This window comes from Trachinotus anak, unplaced genomic scaffold, assembly GCF_046630095.1.
Source record: "Trachinotus anak isolate AG129_WGS33_773 ecotype Australia unplaced genomic scaffold, CSIRO_AGI_Tana_v1 ptg000012l, whole genome shotgun sequence".
In the NCBI taxonomy this organism is placed as follows: domain Eukaryota; kingdom Metazoa; phylum Chordata; class Actinopteri; order Carangiformes; family Carangidae; genus Trachinotus; species Trachinotus anak.
The window spans coordinates 19,236,277-19,252,647 of NW_027273863.1; the positions used below are offsets into that span (position 1 = coordinate 19,236,277).

Sequence of the window (16,371 nt, forward strand, 5' to 3'; positions counted from 1 at the left end):
CATTGCTCAAGATAGCAGAGAAGTAACTTCAGATAGGGAGAGGCAGCTGCCAGAGCATTTTTTAAATAAATTGATTTTATTGGCAATACAATCATAAAAACGCTGAATATCGGAATGGATAATTGGTCGACGATAACGAGGAAGGCAGCAAGAGAAGGACAGGTAAAGAAGCAGAAATGGAAGAGAAATGGGAAGACAGAGGGACAGAAATGGAGAAGAGCAACAGGCACACAGACAATTTAACAAGCACAATGAGAGATTCAGAATCAGACCAGTTGTGACCCAAACTGAACCACAGCAGTGACAGAGGAGGGAAGCAGCAATTATCACTGTCAAGGCCAAACAAGGCCAAACATCCCCCTTGCCAAAAACCTTCCCTCCCTCTTCTTCCCTGATGTGTTTAAGTGGGGAGAAATTACACGAGTTGATTTGAGAGTTTAGAGCCTCAAATTAACCATTAAATGTTCATCATGCTTTTATTGCTGTGAGTGGATACTGTAGGAAAGCAAATTAACAGCTGTTTATTCAATATAAACATTTACATGTCCTCATTTGGCAGACGCTTTCATTCAGAGTCTAGCCTGGACAGCTGGGGATCAGGTCCCCAACGCTGCGATCAGTGGACAACCTGCTCTACCACCTGAGCAACAACTCAACGCAAATTAAGTGACTTTCAGAGGTGCACCCCTTCATGTTAATCTGACGGCAGTTAAAAGTACAAGTCCTGACCGTATTGACCTCGTAACCTTTCTGTGTTATTTTAAACATTACTCATTTGAATGCTGTCAGATTTAGCCACTGATGCGATGGCTGCAGCTTCACAAGATCAAACATTCAGAAAGAGAAGGAGAGAAATGTCTAATGTTCTGTCCTCTAATATCACTTTTATAAATTTATCATATCAATCTTCATCTCATATGCACAAAGAAAATAAAATCAACTCTGAAACACTGTGAAAGAGACAGTTGTAAGTGTTGGATTAGACATCAGATTGGTCTTTTAAGTGGCTAAAGTCAAAATAACGCATATCAGATGACAATGTAAATGGTCGACCAGTAGGGCATTGGTATTACTGTTTCCACTGTGATACCCATCCCTTAGCGTCTCTGCTATATATTCAGGGCAGGGAGTGATCTTGCAAATCCAGCTGCCTCACAAAAAGAAACATGAAGTGAAGTGGGCGACAGTGATGCAGCTCTGAACTGGTTTGCCAAGAAGAATAGATTAACAAGAAAAATTGAGGAGGAGAATACAGTGTTTTGGTAAAATCTTGTTTCATTGCAGAGCTTTACACAGCACATTGATTTACTCAGCTCCTCCTCTCTCACTCACAAACACACTGACAACAGACCTGTGTGTTTGGAGAAATCCCATCACATCGGTTGTCTGTCTGTGTCTTTATCGGCCCTCCCTGTGTGCCCGTCAGTCAGGGTTTGCATGACATAGTGCTGCAAGCCTGTGCTGGGACTGGGCTCACTGGCCAATCACAATATACAATCAACTCTCCTTTATAAATTGTATTATTTAATAATTAACAACCACACTAATAATGTGACGAACAGTTTATCCCTGTAGTTTTAATTTCCAGTCATGTAGATGCCTGGGTGAATAAATGAATATCCAGATGTGATAAAATAGGAATTCAACAGACTTTGTAAAAAAGCTCATTAAATGTTTCATTTAAGATTCAAATATCCTGCCAGGCTGCATGTCTGCTATTATACAAGCTTTCCAGGAAACAGAAAATTAAAACACCAAATTAGTCATGAAAAACCAAAGGCTAATTTGTTTTTTTTTTTCCATTAAATGACATAAAAACCACAACGGCACACACACAAACACCCAAACAAATTGCTAACATTTAAACATGTATCACACGACTGTTGGGCATATTGACCTTTTAAAGATGCAGCCCTTCACCATTAACTGGTGTTAATTAACATCCCGTCCTGCGGGCTTCGTCAATTACAGGTTACTGATGGGCCATGTTGTGCTACAGTTTTTTTCCCCTGCTGCACACTCATTCGTTAGTGTTCAGGTGAAACGCTGCTCTGACATTTACAGCAACAACAGACTAAAAGAGAGCAGACGTTTACTGTACCTTATCCTGGCTTGCGTCTGACTCACACACGCTGCTGATGTTTGGGAAAACATCCGACCAGCCCTCTGACGTGCAGTTCCTGCTAATGTTACCTGTGAGAGAAGAAGAGATACGCAGCAAATTATCTCCAGACTTCACCCCCACACCAACTGAGACTCCCTCTTTCTAAACAGGTGACGTCAAAGGCCTTTTATTCTGCCACTACTGCACACAGAACAAGAACACATTACCATGGTTGCAGCTTTGCTTTGAAGGTTGGCATGGCTGCAAGCTAACGTGGGTAGCAAAGGTGACAGTCAAGTGCTTGTTGTCTCTGTTTAGTCATCCTTCTCTTTCATTGGCGGATGGCGGGTGGCACATGTCGGATGCTCCATACTGACAGAAGAAGAAGTCAGGGCCACAGTAGCTGAGATGTTGGTAGCTAAGCTAGCTCTCATTTCCTCACTTCCTCGAAAAGGCATAGGGTATAAGATTATCAATCACCCCATACATCTCCTCTATGACTACTCTGAGCTAATGGCATCAGGAATAGAAGCATGTTTGGTTTTTACTGCAGAAGCATCACCAGCCATAGTACAAGAAATTGATAGCTTACTTTGTACTACGTACTTATATACTTTTGTCTACAAACTTGCCTTTGCCTGGAGGGACGGATAAAGAATTTTAAATTTATTCTAATTGAATTGAACATTATCAAGCTTTTTTGGCTCGGGGGCAGAGCAGAGCACATCCTGACCACGCTCCAGCTGCTCATGTTAGGTATGAGTCTTATTATTTTATCAACTTCCCAACAATTACTGAAATGCATTTAAGTTGCGGCGCTGAACAATATGCCAAGAAAATCAGAATCCGAATTTTAATTCGGATGAAGTCTGTTTTAGCTATGTATTTTAGAAGGTAATGTTGGTTAAACTCAAGATTTATAATTGATTAATAATATAACTGAAACTGTGTGTTTTTCCACAGTGGAGGAACGAAGACAACATGCACGTGACCAGTACAACAGGTCTGGACCACTGGTACATTTCATTTGTACCTAAGAGAATTGTTGAACGCCATAAATCCTATTAAATCACTCGTACATGTAGGGCCCATTGTCTGAACAGAAAGGACTATCACTGGAAGCACTGCAGGGTTAAATGACGCTCAGTATCACTCAGTGTGTTTTAAATTCATTCCTCCTGAGTGACATCTTCTGGTTTTTCCCAAACTCAATGCAGTGCACTGGAAGTTCATCTCCCTTGGAAATTCCCAGAATGCACTGTAAAAAGCATGATGCATCTCTTGCTCACTGACTGGAAGTAACCACACTTCTGCCTCACTACACGCTCTACAAATCCTCTTTACAATGTCACAGCAGCGTAAACAAAGAAGATATTTTGATGGGTAACAGTGTTTTAAGCAGTGATGTTACTGTAATACTGGTTGTGTTTACCGACGTGATGACTGTGGAAAAAGTCCTTTAAAAAGCAGAAGTGCATCTAACCAGACTTCATTCTTGAATGTAGACATTTTAGTATCAAAAAAGTAATCCCTCACTAATCTTTAGTACTGACATTCAACTGGGAATGTTTTACAAGCCTTGAAGGGCTTCAACTGTCATTTATCTAAGATTGTTTATGTAGTATGCACTAGAGTGGTTTGTAGCCAAGTGTGAAGCGGCTGGGATGAGGGTCAGCACTGCCAAGTCTGAGGTTACCCGCAAGAAAATGGTGGGTTGCTCTCTTTGGGTTGGGATTGAGTTTCTGCCCCAAGTGAAGCAGTGTAGGTATCTTGGGGTCTTGGTCACGAGGGAGGGTAGGATAGCGGGAGATTGACGAGTGGATCAGCAGTAAAGCAGGCGATGTACTGGACCGTTGTGGTAAAGAGGGAGTGGAGCCAGAAGATAAATCTGTCAGTCGGTCAGTCTTTGTTCCAAGCCTCACCTATGAGCATGAGTTTTAGGTAGTGACCGAAGGAAAGAGATCGCAGATACAAGCGGCCAAAATGAGTTTCCTCTGCAGGGTGACTGGACTCAGCCTTATAGCGGGTACAGAGCTCTCACATCCAGAGGGAGCTTGAGTACAGTCACTGCTCCATTGCATCAAAAAGAGCCAGTTGAGGTGGTTTGGGCATCTGGTTAGGATGCCACCTGGGCGCCTTCCTTTGAAGGTCTTCCAGGCATGTCCAACTGGCCAAATAGGGACGTAACAGAGGCCTTGGGGTAGACTCAGAATATGCTGGAGAGATTATGTATTTCATCTGGCCTGGAAACTCCTTGGGCTCCCCAAGGAAGAGCTGGAATATTTTGCTGGGACCAGTTGCTACCGTGACCCAACCTCAGATAGGTGGAAGAAACTGGATGGATAGATGAATTGATGGATGGATATCTATGCAGAAAACAAACTTTTACTTCCAACAACCTGGACGCCCAAAGTTACACCTCCCCCATGTGGCTATAAAGGTGGTATGAAGACTTTCTAGAGGGCTGCGCTGAGCTGCAGGGCTGTTAATTATGTTAGGGTTACTGACCCCATCACATTTCATGGCATTTGTTGTTAGTGTAAAGAAAATATTGCAGAGCAAAGCTAAATAAAATAAAAGCAAAGTAAGATAAAGAGTCTGAGAGTACTACTCTAAAGTGCTATGGGCTGATTTTATTTAAAAAAAACAAAAAAAAAAAGGCTTCATTTCTGCTAAACACTGGTTATTTGTCTTTGGGAAAAAAAAAACCTCATTAATTTCTTGTTCTCTCTGCATTTTCATTTTATTGACAGAGTACAAAATAAAGCAATTCAATAACTTCAGGGTGTCTTGTGTTCAGCTTCCTGCTGATGATAAATGTTTGTTCTTACATAATGAGTCCTGTACTATTTCAGTAAAATGCAGTAACTTTAGGGGGTTTGGATCCGTACCAGACAGGGAAGCGTCAGCGTGCGCTTTGGCTCTGGACAAGCCGCTGGGTGCTTACATAATGTTTAGTCATCAATGTAAATCAGAGCACAGTTCAGAGTGGAAATCTAAACTGCCATCTGGTCACTGGCTGGAAAAACCTCATGGGTTCAGAGGGGAATCCACTGACTGTACACATTTACACAGAAAAGAGATAAAGGAGGGTGAATATGGGAGGTCGAAACAAGGACAGGAGGACTAATCAGTTTTAACCCTAAACCTAAATATCAACTCACTGCAGCAGTTCTCTGAAGAGTCTTTTAAATTTCAGACAGCATCTGTAGCAATCCAAAGCCTGGGTTAGGACTAATCCTGAGCAAGAATGAGGCATTATGAGTCCTAAATAATGATTTTATGATTTTTTTAATGTAAAAAACACAAGTAGAGAAGTCTAAATGGATCTACCTAATGAAGAGTTACAGCAAGACAGAGCACACACACAAAGACCACAAGAAAACCTCCTACACACAATTAAATGTTGGTAAATCTAAGACGTCCTAACGAGTGCTGACAGCATTAATAGCCTGTTAAAACTTTAATCTTTGCTTCATTTGCATTAAATAAACAGGCCTGCAGCTGCAACAGAGTCTGAATCTACTTTCCAATACAGGCTCCTTGTTAATACAAACACAAATAATATAACATTTAAAGTAAAAAATTAAAAATTGCATAGTTGAGTAAATGTAGTATTAAATGTAAATACCCAAGTAAAGTACAAGCACATCAAATTTGCACTTGAATAACTGAGTAAATGTACTTCACCATTGGATAAAGATACACAAGGAAATGAATAAATGCAAAACTTAATTTACAGAGAAATCAATAACTACGGGAAAAACATAATCATTCATTAACTGCAAGACTAAATAACTTACCGTTCCTGCCGAATAACGTCTTGAGGACTCGAGGACAGGGGATGGTGACAGTATCTCCGATCTCAGCTCGCTCCCAGCATGCTATGTTGTCCCATCTTCCTCTGCAACCCGGCTCTGTCAAAAGCAAAAGTGGCAATAAGAGCATTAATTAGTCAGAGAACATGATTTTGATGACGACTCTCCAGCAGGACAAGTGTTTCCTTCATCGCCCTGTATGTAGGGTTGTCTATTTGGGCCAATACGGGCAAAACTGGAAACCCGCTTTAAAAACTGCTGAAAACTAAACTGAAATTGAAAAGAAAAGTCAAAAAACTAATGAGAAATCCAAAATTATTTCTTAATATTGAGGGAGTGGGTTTCCACATAGATTTTATGATTGCCTCTGTGTGTGTTCTGATGTGGCTTTGAATCCAAATAAAATAAAAGAAATAAGTCAACCTTGGAGGTGGTGTTTCATTTCTTATTTATTTCTTTCATCATAAATTTTTTTCATTTTAAATTGTGGTTTCTCATGTTTTGCTTTCTGACACTTGTGTAATGAAGTTTTTTCCCAAATTATTTAACATGTCATCACATTTACTAAAAAACAAACAGAATTATGTAACATTTCCATCCCTTTAAGACTCTGGTTCACATATAGGATTAAATGTTGGTTTATATACAGATATGCAGACATTCAGCAGCAGCAGAGTTTCGGGGGAAGACAATTTGTCCTCCCTCATCAGAAAAGCAGTGAGTGCCATCGACTGCTGAGGAATTCACTTTCTTACTGACTGAGTGCTCATGAATACAAATACAGAACAGGCTGATATTCATTTCCAGAGCATCTCTCTCTCTGCTCACTGTCATTCTGTCTCCATAATGGGAGAAACTAAATTACAGTGTTTGCACTGCCGCCTCCAGTGACACACAAACTCCATTTTCTAATTTTTTTTTTGGAATAACCTCTTATAAGATAATTTTCTCCCATTGTAGAGGAAAATGTATGTTTCATGTTTTGACTGGTGGTACTGGCTACAGACGCACAGATAAAAGAGTGGAATGGCAAAGTGTAATTAGTCTTTTAAAGGCTGATCAGAGACACTTTGAACATGCAGTCATTTAAAGGTCTAACAAATCCCATTTTAGTCATATAGGGTATGAAACTCGTGTGAATTTGACTTGGTGAGTGGAGGTGGGGCTGGCCCTCTAAATATGAGTATCACAGACTGACTGAGTGATGAACGCTGGTTGGTTGGGAGAGCGTTGGAGTCTCCCCATTGCTTATTCCTGCTGAACCGTTTTGGAAGAGCAACAAACAGTGTTTCCAACTTAGCGCCTTTGTTGCAAGGTTATCCAACTTCTCAGACGTCTTTAGTGACTTTGTTTTCTAAAAAGCACCTAGCACAGATTTAGCAACTTCTTGGACAAACCTTTGCTACTTTCTGTACAGGAGAGTCACCAGTTTTGTACTGCAACCGTGAGGTAGGGTTTTCCCTCCACAAGCACACTTCTCTATGCTGAAAATGAGCTTCTGACTGTCTCTGAGTGATCATTTTAGAGTAAATACAGCCAAAATCACAGCATTGTCTCTGTCTTTAACTTGTGTGTTGTCAGATGATGATTATAAAATCCGGATTTTAGCAGCAGCTTGGAAGCAACTGCTGGTTGACATGAAGCGTTACTGGACTGCGTTTCAGTCACTGATTCATACTTGTTTCATGGTCTGACAACAGAAACAGAAAAACATGTAATTGAGAACGGCTTTATTGGGAATTTGGCTGTATTAAAATACTGTATATATGAGCACAGAGAGAGGAAGAGAAGTAAACAGATAAAGGGCTGACCCCAGCAGGATGCTAATAGTCTACAAACTCCCTTTTAACAGGAAGAAACCTCCAACAGAACTGGGCTCAGTGTGGGCAGCCGTCTGCCTCGACCGGTTGGGTTTAGGAGGAGAAAGGGGGGGTGGGGGGAGGAGAAAAGGGAGAGAGAGAGAGACCAGGAAGAGCTGTATAAGTAATGGTGTTATCAATAATAACGACAGATAACAGTGGTTAATAGTAATGATGAGTAGTGGTGGATCTGGATCCTGCTGCTCCAGAGGCAGAGAGACCTGCAGAATGAGGACAGAGAGAGGGAGAGAGAGGAGAAGCACAAACTACGGGAGAGAAAAAAAAAAAAGTTTATGGCATAAAGTAGTCGAGAGAGAGAGAGAGAGAGAGAGAGAGAGAGAGAGAGAGCCCAGTGCATCACGGGAATCCCCCAGCAGTCTAACTATAAGCTTTATCAAAGAGGATATATATAGTATATAAATTAATTATTCTTTAAAATAGTTTCCTGGCATTCAAACTGTTCAGATACAGTATGTTTTGGTTTAGGTGCTCACATATAAGCTGCTCACATATAAAACGGTCTTCTATTTAAAAAAAAAAAAAAAAAATCTTAACTGATTCTGACTACAAGCTTTGTCAGTATTAATGGCCCAGGATTTAGAGCAGTGGATTAAGTCAGCAGAGCTCACTGGGCCATATTGCATGATTTTTCTTCATTAACTGGATGTTGGAAATGTTTGGGCGGTGTGTGTGTTTGTGTTCAGGGTTGGCTGCATTATGACTCTGAGAGGAAGGGGTGTGAACTGACTGTGAGGTAAACTGAGAAACTCCAAAATATTACTGCTCAAATATTGGATGCTGTTCAAGTCTGCTCAGAGCAAATTATTATGTATTTATATTCAGTTATGCCCCTCTGAGCTGCGTTATCTCTGTATAAACAGCTTATTTACAGCAAACACATCCAGCACAATAGGACCACAATGAAACAATATCCTTTGTAAAACAATTATTCTCTTCACGAAGCTTTTTACGATTTGGCATTTCTGAACACAATCTTTCCTAAAACCACAGGAGACATGCATACAGTACGCAGAGTGACTGAAGACAAAACTCCCTCCACCCTCCAGAAACAAAGCAAACACACTGCCTACTAAAACAGCTTCTCCAGCTCTTCAGTATGAGCCTTAATGGGTGTGAAAGTGCTGATGGCAAACTGAAAAGTCAACACAGCTTTTTAGCGATAGATGAATGGAGACAGCGTGCTTGGTAAAGTGTAACCCTCCTCGCCAGCATCCCTGCAAAAGACACGCAGCCAGCAAGCTACCAGGGCATCAGACTGTGAAGAGAAAAAAAATGCTATAAAAAGAAACCTATTAGTGTCAAGTTAAAAAGAACACAGCCAGAGGAGATGAGAAGCCAAACAAACCAGTTTGATATATTCTTTTTTTTCTGGCCTTTTTTTCCATTTGGCTCCTTGAAATATTTCATTCTATAATCTCATATTTCAGGTGGGTTCAGCTGACAACATCATTCTCAGAAGCGACCTGTAAAACTGAAGCATTGTTGTTTCGTCAGGAAACTGTACTGCTCACAGACGCAGGGATCAAATCTGCGACTCTGAGGTGTGGGAGGCAGAAACCTGAGCACCATTAAAGATCCTCATCTGTTCTGAAGCCCCGATGTGAAAAGAAGATGATCATCATCCTCCTCCAAACAGCAAAACTGTGGATCACAGCCAACATCAGATGGTAGCACAGACACAGCGGGATCAATCCACAAAACCTCAATCCTGTTGCCTCCTGCCTCCTGAATCAATTCTGCCACAGGGCAACGAGCCCAAACCAACAGCCAGAGACACGAGGAACTATCTGCACAGACAAGAAGAACAAGGGATCCTGCAACAGATGGTCTGGCCTCCACAGAAACCTGGTCTCAGCTGTGGCAGGTTCTCCAGGATGTTGGAAAAATCTACCTGCCAAATACCATGAAAAACAGTTTAAGCTGCCAAAAACTTGAGAACCTGCACAGTACAGTGTGTTTGTAATCAACAGGCTTGTAATACACACAAACACAGTGTATGATTGTGTTTGTAGCTGCATTTCCATTAACCTGCTTAGTGCACAATTTTAAACTGTGAATCTACAAACGAGGAATAAAACACGTGAATTTTGAAAAAACATGTTGCAAAAAATTGAGGTGATTTTTCAGACAGTTTGACAAAACAATATTTCACAAAAGTGAAATGGGAACACTTTTTCCGCATCACTGTAGTAACCTGTATAAAAAGTACTATACAAATCAAGTTTGATTGACTGACTTGTTCATTTGCATAACATCATTCAATGGAAACTCAGACCAATTCACAATTTTGTTTTATCGACTTTTATTGCACTGGAAACATGGCTAGTTTTCCTTAGGTATAAGAACCACGTTGATGATATTACAAATGAAGTGCATTTCGGCATTGGGACGCTTTAAAAACTTGCGATTGATTAAGTTATGTACACAGGGATGATATAGAGTATTCCTGTGGCTTTAAGGGCCCCTGGGGCGTTAGGGCCCCCAGAAAGCTGCCCCATTTTTCCTGGTAATCTTGTCTCTTTCTAGGATTCTGCTCTCTGATTTTTGACCTTGTCTTTCTTGACCTCACTGTAAATGGCCTCTGACCACTGAAAAGGTTTTTTTAAGAGACTACATGGAGAGGAGACGCCAGTGGAGGTGACGCCCAGAGAAGTGGCAAAGAACATGAGGGAAGAACTCAGAGAAGAAGAACTAAAGATGTGCTCAGAGACAGAAAGATGAAGTCAGGAAAAGAAAGAAGAAAAGGTAATTTGAGGGGAGTGACAGTGTGGAGGTAAAGAAAAGGGAAGCAGTGAAAGAGATGAGATTACAGTGACATAGAGAGTGCAAAAGAGGACGAGATGAGAGAACAGATGTCTTCGGGGTAAAGATGGAATCTGAACTCACCGGTGCATGAGGAAAACTCAGTCTACCCGCTAAGTGATCCATCCCTGTGAGCTTTAGAGAAACACAGAGGCAGGACTGCTGCTGACAATGCACCAAACACACAGCAGCACACATCTGGCGGGAAATCCCCTGTCTTGGCTTTATGGTCTTTTTTCATTCTTTATTCACTACAAAGTGAAGGCTGACTGAGCATGGTGCCCGTTTTCATGCAGTTAGTTAAACAAACTGACTCTTTTAAACGGACTGTGCGGCATGAATCCATTAACCTTCAGCTGCTTTCTTCAGCACATCAAGTGCTTGGTCTGTTGAACTCATCCCAAGGTTTTGACATATCCCCAGTAAGTCAGTGGTGGGAAGCCAGTGAGGGATCATGACCTTGATGCTGTACTCGTCTTCTGGAAATGATGTTTATACGCAACAAAACTGACCCAACCAATATGTGTTGTAGCTTTTGTTACATTCAGACATGAGTTAATAAACCTGAGCCACGTGTCTTGTCTAAACACGGCATCAGATGAAGTCCTGAGAGCCTGACTCACTCCAGGAAACAAATGAACAAACTCTGTGAGAAACAACACTCACGCCAGCACATTTTACCCCTGCAGAGGATCTGAGCTGTGTTATTATTTTGCTCTACTTTGTTTCATTGAGCTTCAATTAACACAGCAGGGGGGCACTCACAGTGTCCAGAGCTCACAGCAGTGGAGGGGGAAGTCTAGCTTGTTAAGGAAAGCTTTAGCTTGTTGCAGATAAAAAGGATAGTAGAATGAATTAGTTTTTCATGGGTCTTTCACATCAGAGGTACAATTAAGACCAGGAACTGTGCATTAAACATGTAAACTTACATTTCAGAGGTTGATATGCAGATAAAACTTTAAGGAGGGAAAGGGAAAGTTAGCTCAACTTTCTCAGTTCAAACTCAGACTAATTGGATCTTATATTAAGACCTACATCATAGCTGTGGAGCAAATTCACTGCTGGGATAATTATGCAGGCAGTGGGTTACATCAGAAACGAGCCTTTCCTCTGAGGAAAAAGCAGCAGCACATTTAATTTTCAAGTTTCCCTCCAAACTTCCGAACATCTGTTTTGGAAAACAGTGACCCTTCTCTGGGACGCCTGTCATTAATATGCATCAGTGGAGTTTACTTCATGCCAGGAATTAATCAGGGGCAGCAGGTGTTACACTGATCACCTTGACTATAGAGATATCCTGTATTGTCATGCTGTCCCATCAGCACCCAAGCACTTAAACCCTGTGTGTTGTTGTTGGACCTCCCTACAGTCAAGAAGAAACAGCGATCTAATTTTATTCATTTATATAAAAGATAAAAAGAAAAGATGGTGATTTGCATTAAAATAAGTTCTTCTTCACATTAGACGATCTTTGTTGTCATGGTTACAAGGGTTAGGGTCAGTGTTAGGATCTGTAAGTAACACAGGTCTGACTGTTATTAAGCTGCAGTTCAAAACAAAGCCTGATTCAAGACACATGACTTCTCCATTATCAAACTGTTGTTGTGCATAATTCTTTAAATGGATCTCTTCATTATCTGAAAGTCAAACTTAATAAACGTCTGCTTTGATTTTATATCAAACCAGTTTCATCCATTGTTACCAAAACTATTGCCACAGTAAAGGTAGAGAAAACATCTTTTTGTCAGTGGTCTGTTAAATCACTTTTACATAAGAATCATTAAAGACTCAAACTGCCATTAAATGATTTCTGTTAGTGTTTTGAGGTTTGGTTATGTTGGTGCGTTTTGGTGAGTAACTGAATGTAAACATAACTTGTGTTTGTTTATGAGGAACTCCATGGGGCACCTGTCAAGCAAAGGATGGTTAGTAGAAGGCAGGAGGCAGACAGCAGGCTACTCTGTCCAATAATCAGCCCCATCACCAGACTAGAACACTGACGCTGGACTGTTTTGGCACTTTAGCAGTTTAAAGAAGGAGACTTGCAAGAGACTAACGAAAGTTTGAGACCATTTTCCCATTGAAGCTAATGGGGAAGGTAGTCAAAACTAAAGCAACAGAGGCTGAGAAATCCTGACTTTTAGTACCACAAACATAACGCTAAACATAAGAGTTCACAGCTATTATTCACACAACTGTAAGAAGTCACATATCATTCAATTGTAAAGATATGGTCGGGTCTACGGGATTCCATTTGTGCCAAAATTTACATGCACACTGTGTCGACTGAACATGTGACAAAAGATTTGTTTTGTTTTGTTGATTAAACTTTGAACTGAACCTTCAGATGTGACACAGCACAATCAGGTTGTGTGTGTTGATTTTTCACCCAACAAAACATTTGTCTGTCAATTCAATTTCAAATTATACTTTTGTCATCTTGTTGTACTCCCTGTTGTTTGACTGTGCCATTGTTCATGTCGCCCAGATGTGTTGTCTGACTGTATTGCTGTACATGGCATCCAGATGTGTTGCTTGACTATGTTTTTGTACGTCATCCAAACGTGTGGTTTGACTGTATTGTACATGTTGTCGGTGTCATTTGAGCAACACAGCACAACACAACACCACAGTCAGACGACAGGGAGTGCAACAAGACGACAAAAGTGCATTTTGAAGTTGAAGCTAAAGTTTAATTGACACACAAATGTTTTGTCACATGTCCAGTCGACATAGACAGTGTTCATGTGGACATATTTTTGGTACAAATGGCACCTGATACAGGGCTGGTGATAACGGTGGCATTTAGTTCCAGCAGCAGTAAAAAAAAAAAAAAAAATTTAAATTAATGACTCTAAATGGGTGATGTATTTTAAAAGTATTTATGGTTAAATCATAAACAATAGTCTTATTTAATGCTGAAATAAATGGACTGAGAGTATTTAAATGATAGTGTTTACATCTGCTGAAACACTGTTAAACAGGCAGTGCACATGCATGCTCACACCACTGGAGACAGTTTGTATGGAGAGTGTTTGAAACGTTACAGTCCATCACCAGGTTCACGCTAGTGTGTTAATTATCTGTGCACTGAGGTCGGGGCGTATAAACAAAGCCGCCACTGCTTACATTTCTGACTGTGGCAGTCGTGTGAAGAATGAGCTGATGTTTCACTCTGACCACTTCACACTGTTTCAAGATCCGAGCCAGAGAGGTTAGTCTCCGTTTAAAACCTCTATTATTTATCTATTTTTACTCTTCTGAAGCACAAATGTAGGCACAATAATGACTCCTACATGTAACTACATGTGGGGAATGCTGAGACTTCTGCTTCTGTCCCATGTGCATGCCTCATTATTTTTGTCTTTTGCAGAAAATGTAATAACTTGTGTGTGGGGACGTGAAGTGATGGACAATAGTTTAAAGCTTCAAAGGAACAGTTCAACATTTTCAGAAATATGCTTTTTTTGCTTTCTCTCAGAGTGTGAGATGAGAAGATTGATATCAGTCTCGTGTCTTGTCTGCAGAGGTGGGTGAGTCAGGATGTGTTTAGTCAAGCTTAGCACATAAATTGGAAACAGAGGGAAACAGCCAGCCTGGGTCTGTCCAAGGTTAAAAACAAACAAAAAAACAAAAAACAACTATACGTACTTCTAAAGCTTGCAAAGTACATTGTAACTCTTCTGTTTTATCTGTAAAGAAATGTAAAAATTTGTACTTTTATAGTTTCACAGTTGTGTATAGTGACTCAGCAGAGCGTCCTGAAGTCTGGTTGTCACAGTTGGGTTGCCAGGTTTGTTTAGGGCTCAGGTATGATTGTCAACATTCTCTTCTTTTATTTCTTTATTTATTAATACTTTTTCCAGACACAGTTTGGAGCTATTCACAGACTGTTATACTTTGGAAAACAAACTGACAAAGCTCAGGGACAGGGGGAGTCACATTCCATCCCGTCACATATGACCCATAGAAATACAAGCAGTTTTTGCGATACAACCAGTTACCCTGGCTGTCGCTAGTGTCGAGGCATAAAGACACTATACAGACACGTCATTATGCCCTTAACCACATCCATATCCTATTAGACCATATTCCTTTAAAGATATTTTTGAGGCTTTTGTGCCTTTATTTGATAGGACAGTGGAGATTGACAGAAAAGAGGAATGACATGCAGGAAAGAGTCGAGCCAGTCGGGAGTCGAACCAGGGACTCACCTGCCAAGAGCATTTGCACTCATGTGGTATGTGCCCTAACCACTGGGCTATCGGATCGCCCCAGACCACACTCTTATGGAGGGCAGAAGTGCGGCCACCTGGACAGTCATCAGTCGTTATGAGGTCTTCATGACCTGCCCCTCTCAGAGTGTCCGTGTGGGACCACAAAAAGGTAAAGAAAATCTGGTTTTATTGTAATTTGCTGATAGCTGTTCCTCAATTCAATTCAACAAATCATGATATACATTATCTCAAAACACTTATTAGGGTAAGGTCCATACTTTATTATTGTTAGTGAGTTCTGTTCCTCAATCTGCCATGTTTGGTTCAGGGTTTAACCTTCAACGTATTGAAAATAAATGTGAAATGATTCATTGTGTGTATGTTTAATCTTAGTTTTGTCTAAAGTCAATCAGGCAGAGAAATAATCTGATATTTCAACATGAGATTTAATCTGTTCAGTCAGACCAGGCGTGTCTGAGATCCAGTGTTAGTCCAGGTGGGATGTGGCTGGAATCCAGTCCCAGCTACATCACACAGGTTTTCAGTGTTTTCTAAACAAATAAGAGAAAATAACCTGAACCAGAATATGTTGGTTTTTCAGTTTGTGTAAAAAAACAAAACAAAAAAAAAACTGCTGGACAGAAAACAAAACATTGTATTTCATAATGAAAGCTGCTCACGTCGTCACGTGTCAGAGGTATGAACATACTGTGTCATGTATGAACCTTCATGCATCTCTCAGTCTGCAGGCTCTACCATGTTTCCTGCTTTAAGATCCAGTTCAGCTACACACAGCTTTAAAATTTCTTTCTTTGTTGCTATGGGAAGTGTCGATTGTGACCGTAATTGTTTGTGAGTGATTGTGACCTTTAATGCTGCCGGCGGCCTCCTCCTCCTCCTGCCTCAGCCGCCGCAGACACTCCACCTGGTCTCTCTCCACCTCCAGCATGAAGTTACAGGTTGGATGTCGGCTGTCAACCTGCGATAGGAGTAAAGAAAAAGAAAACAGTTTACTGTACATGTTGAAGCAGCACTGGGCAACGTTTCATATCACATCAACCGTTGAATATTGTGACATTATCTTAGAGGCTATTCGCTTTCAGAAAGATTTTACACCCTAGATATTTTTTGAATTATTGGCTGATGATGATTTGACCAAACTAGTGAAATCATTTGCTGTGAATTTCAACCAGTGTGTGAACATAATGAGAAAGACACAAAACTACACTGATTACTATATAGACAGACCTACCTCCACATCTCTTATAGAATGGTCTGACTTCACTAATTATCATTTTGACATTGGGGAAAAACATTTTAATGTTCTACATTAAAACTAAAAACAACCAGATCTATGCTAATATATTTTTTGAGTTGTGTACTTACATTATCCCCAATGTTTGAAGCATTTTTCAAACCTAGAAAAAGATGTGATTTTAATTATGGTAATGATCCGTTTCATAAGTGTCAAATTCATTTTCAGCAATGTTTTTTTTAAAGCAGAAGAAAGATTTTAGTCATCGTAAATCTGTATCTTAAGTTACGAGAGA

At 40.5% G+C, this 16,371-nt stretch overlaps 1 protein-coding gene across 3 annotated transcripts in view; it reads right to left on the minus strand.

Annotated features, from left to right (window-relative positions):
* The window catches only part of LOC139629187 (vasoactive intestinal polypeptide receptor 2-like), a 66,552-nt gene that overhangs the window by 25,318 nt on the left and 24,863 nt on the right, over window positions 1-16,371 (minus strand). For 2 of the 3 annotated variants that reach the window (XM_071491644.1, XM_071491646.1), the window contains exons 2-4: window positions 15,689-15,800; window positions 5,908-6,021; window positions 2,102-2,193 (exon numbers count right to left, since the gene is read on the minus strand). In XM_071491644.1, the coding sequence (XP_071347745.1) occupies window positions 2,102-2,193; window positions 5,908-6,021; window positions 15,689-15,800 (318 nt within the window). Of the gene's footprint in view, window positions 1-2,101; window positions 2,194-5,907; window positions 6,022-14,818; window positions 15,272-15,688; window positions 15,801-16,371 lie in introns of those variants that run through there. The other variant, XM_071491645.1, reaches the window with a different exon arrangement.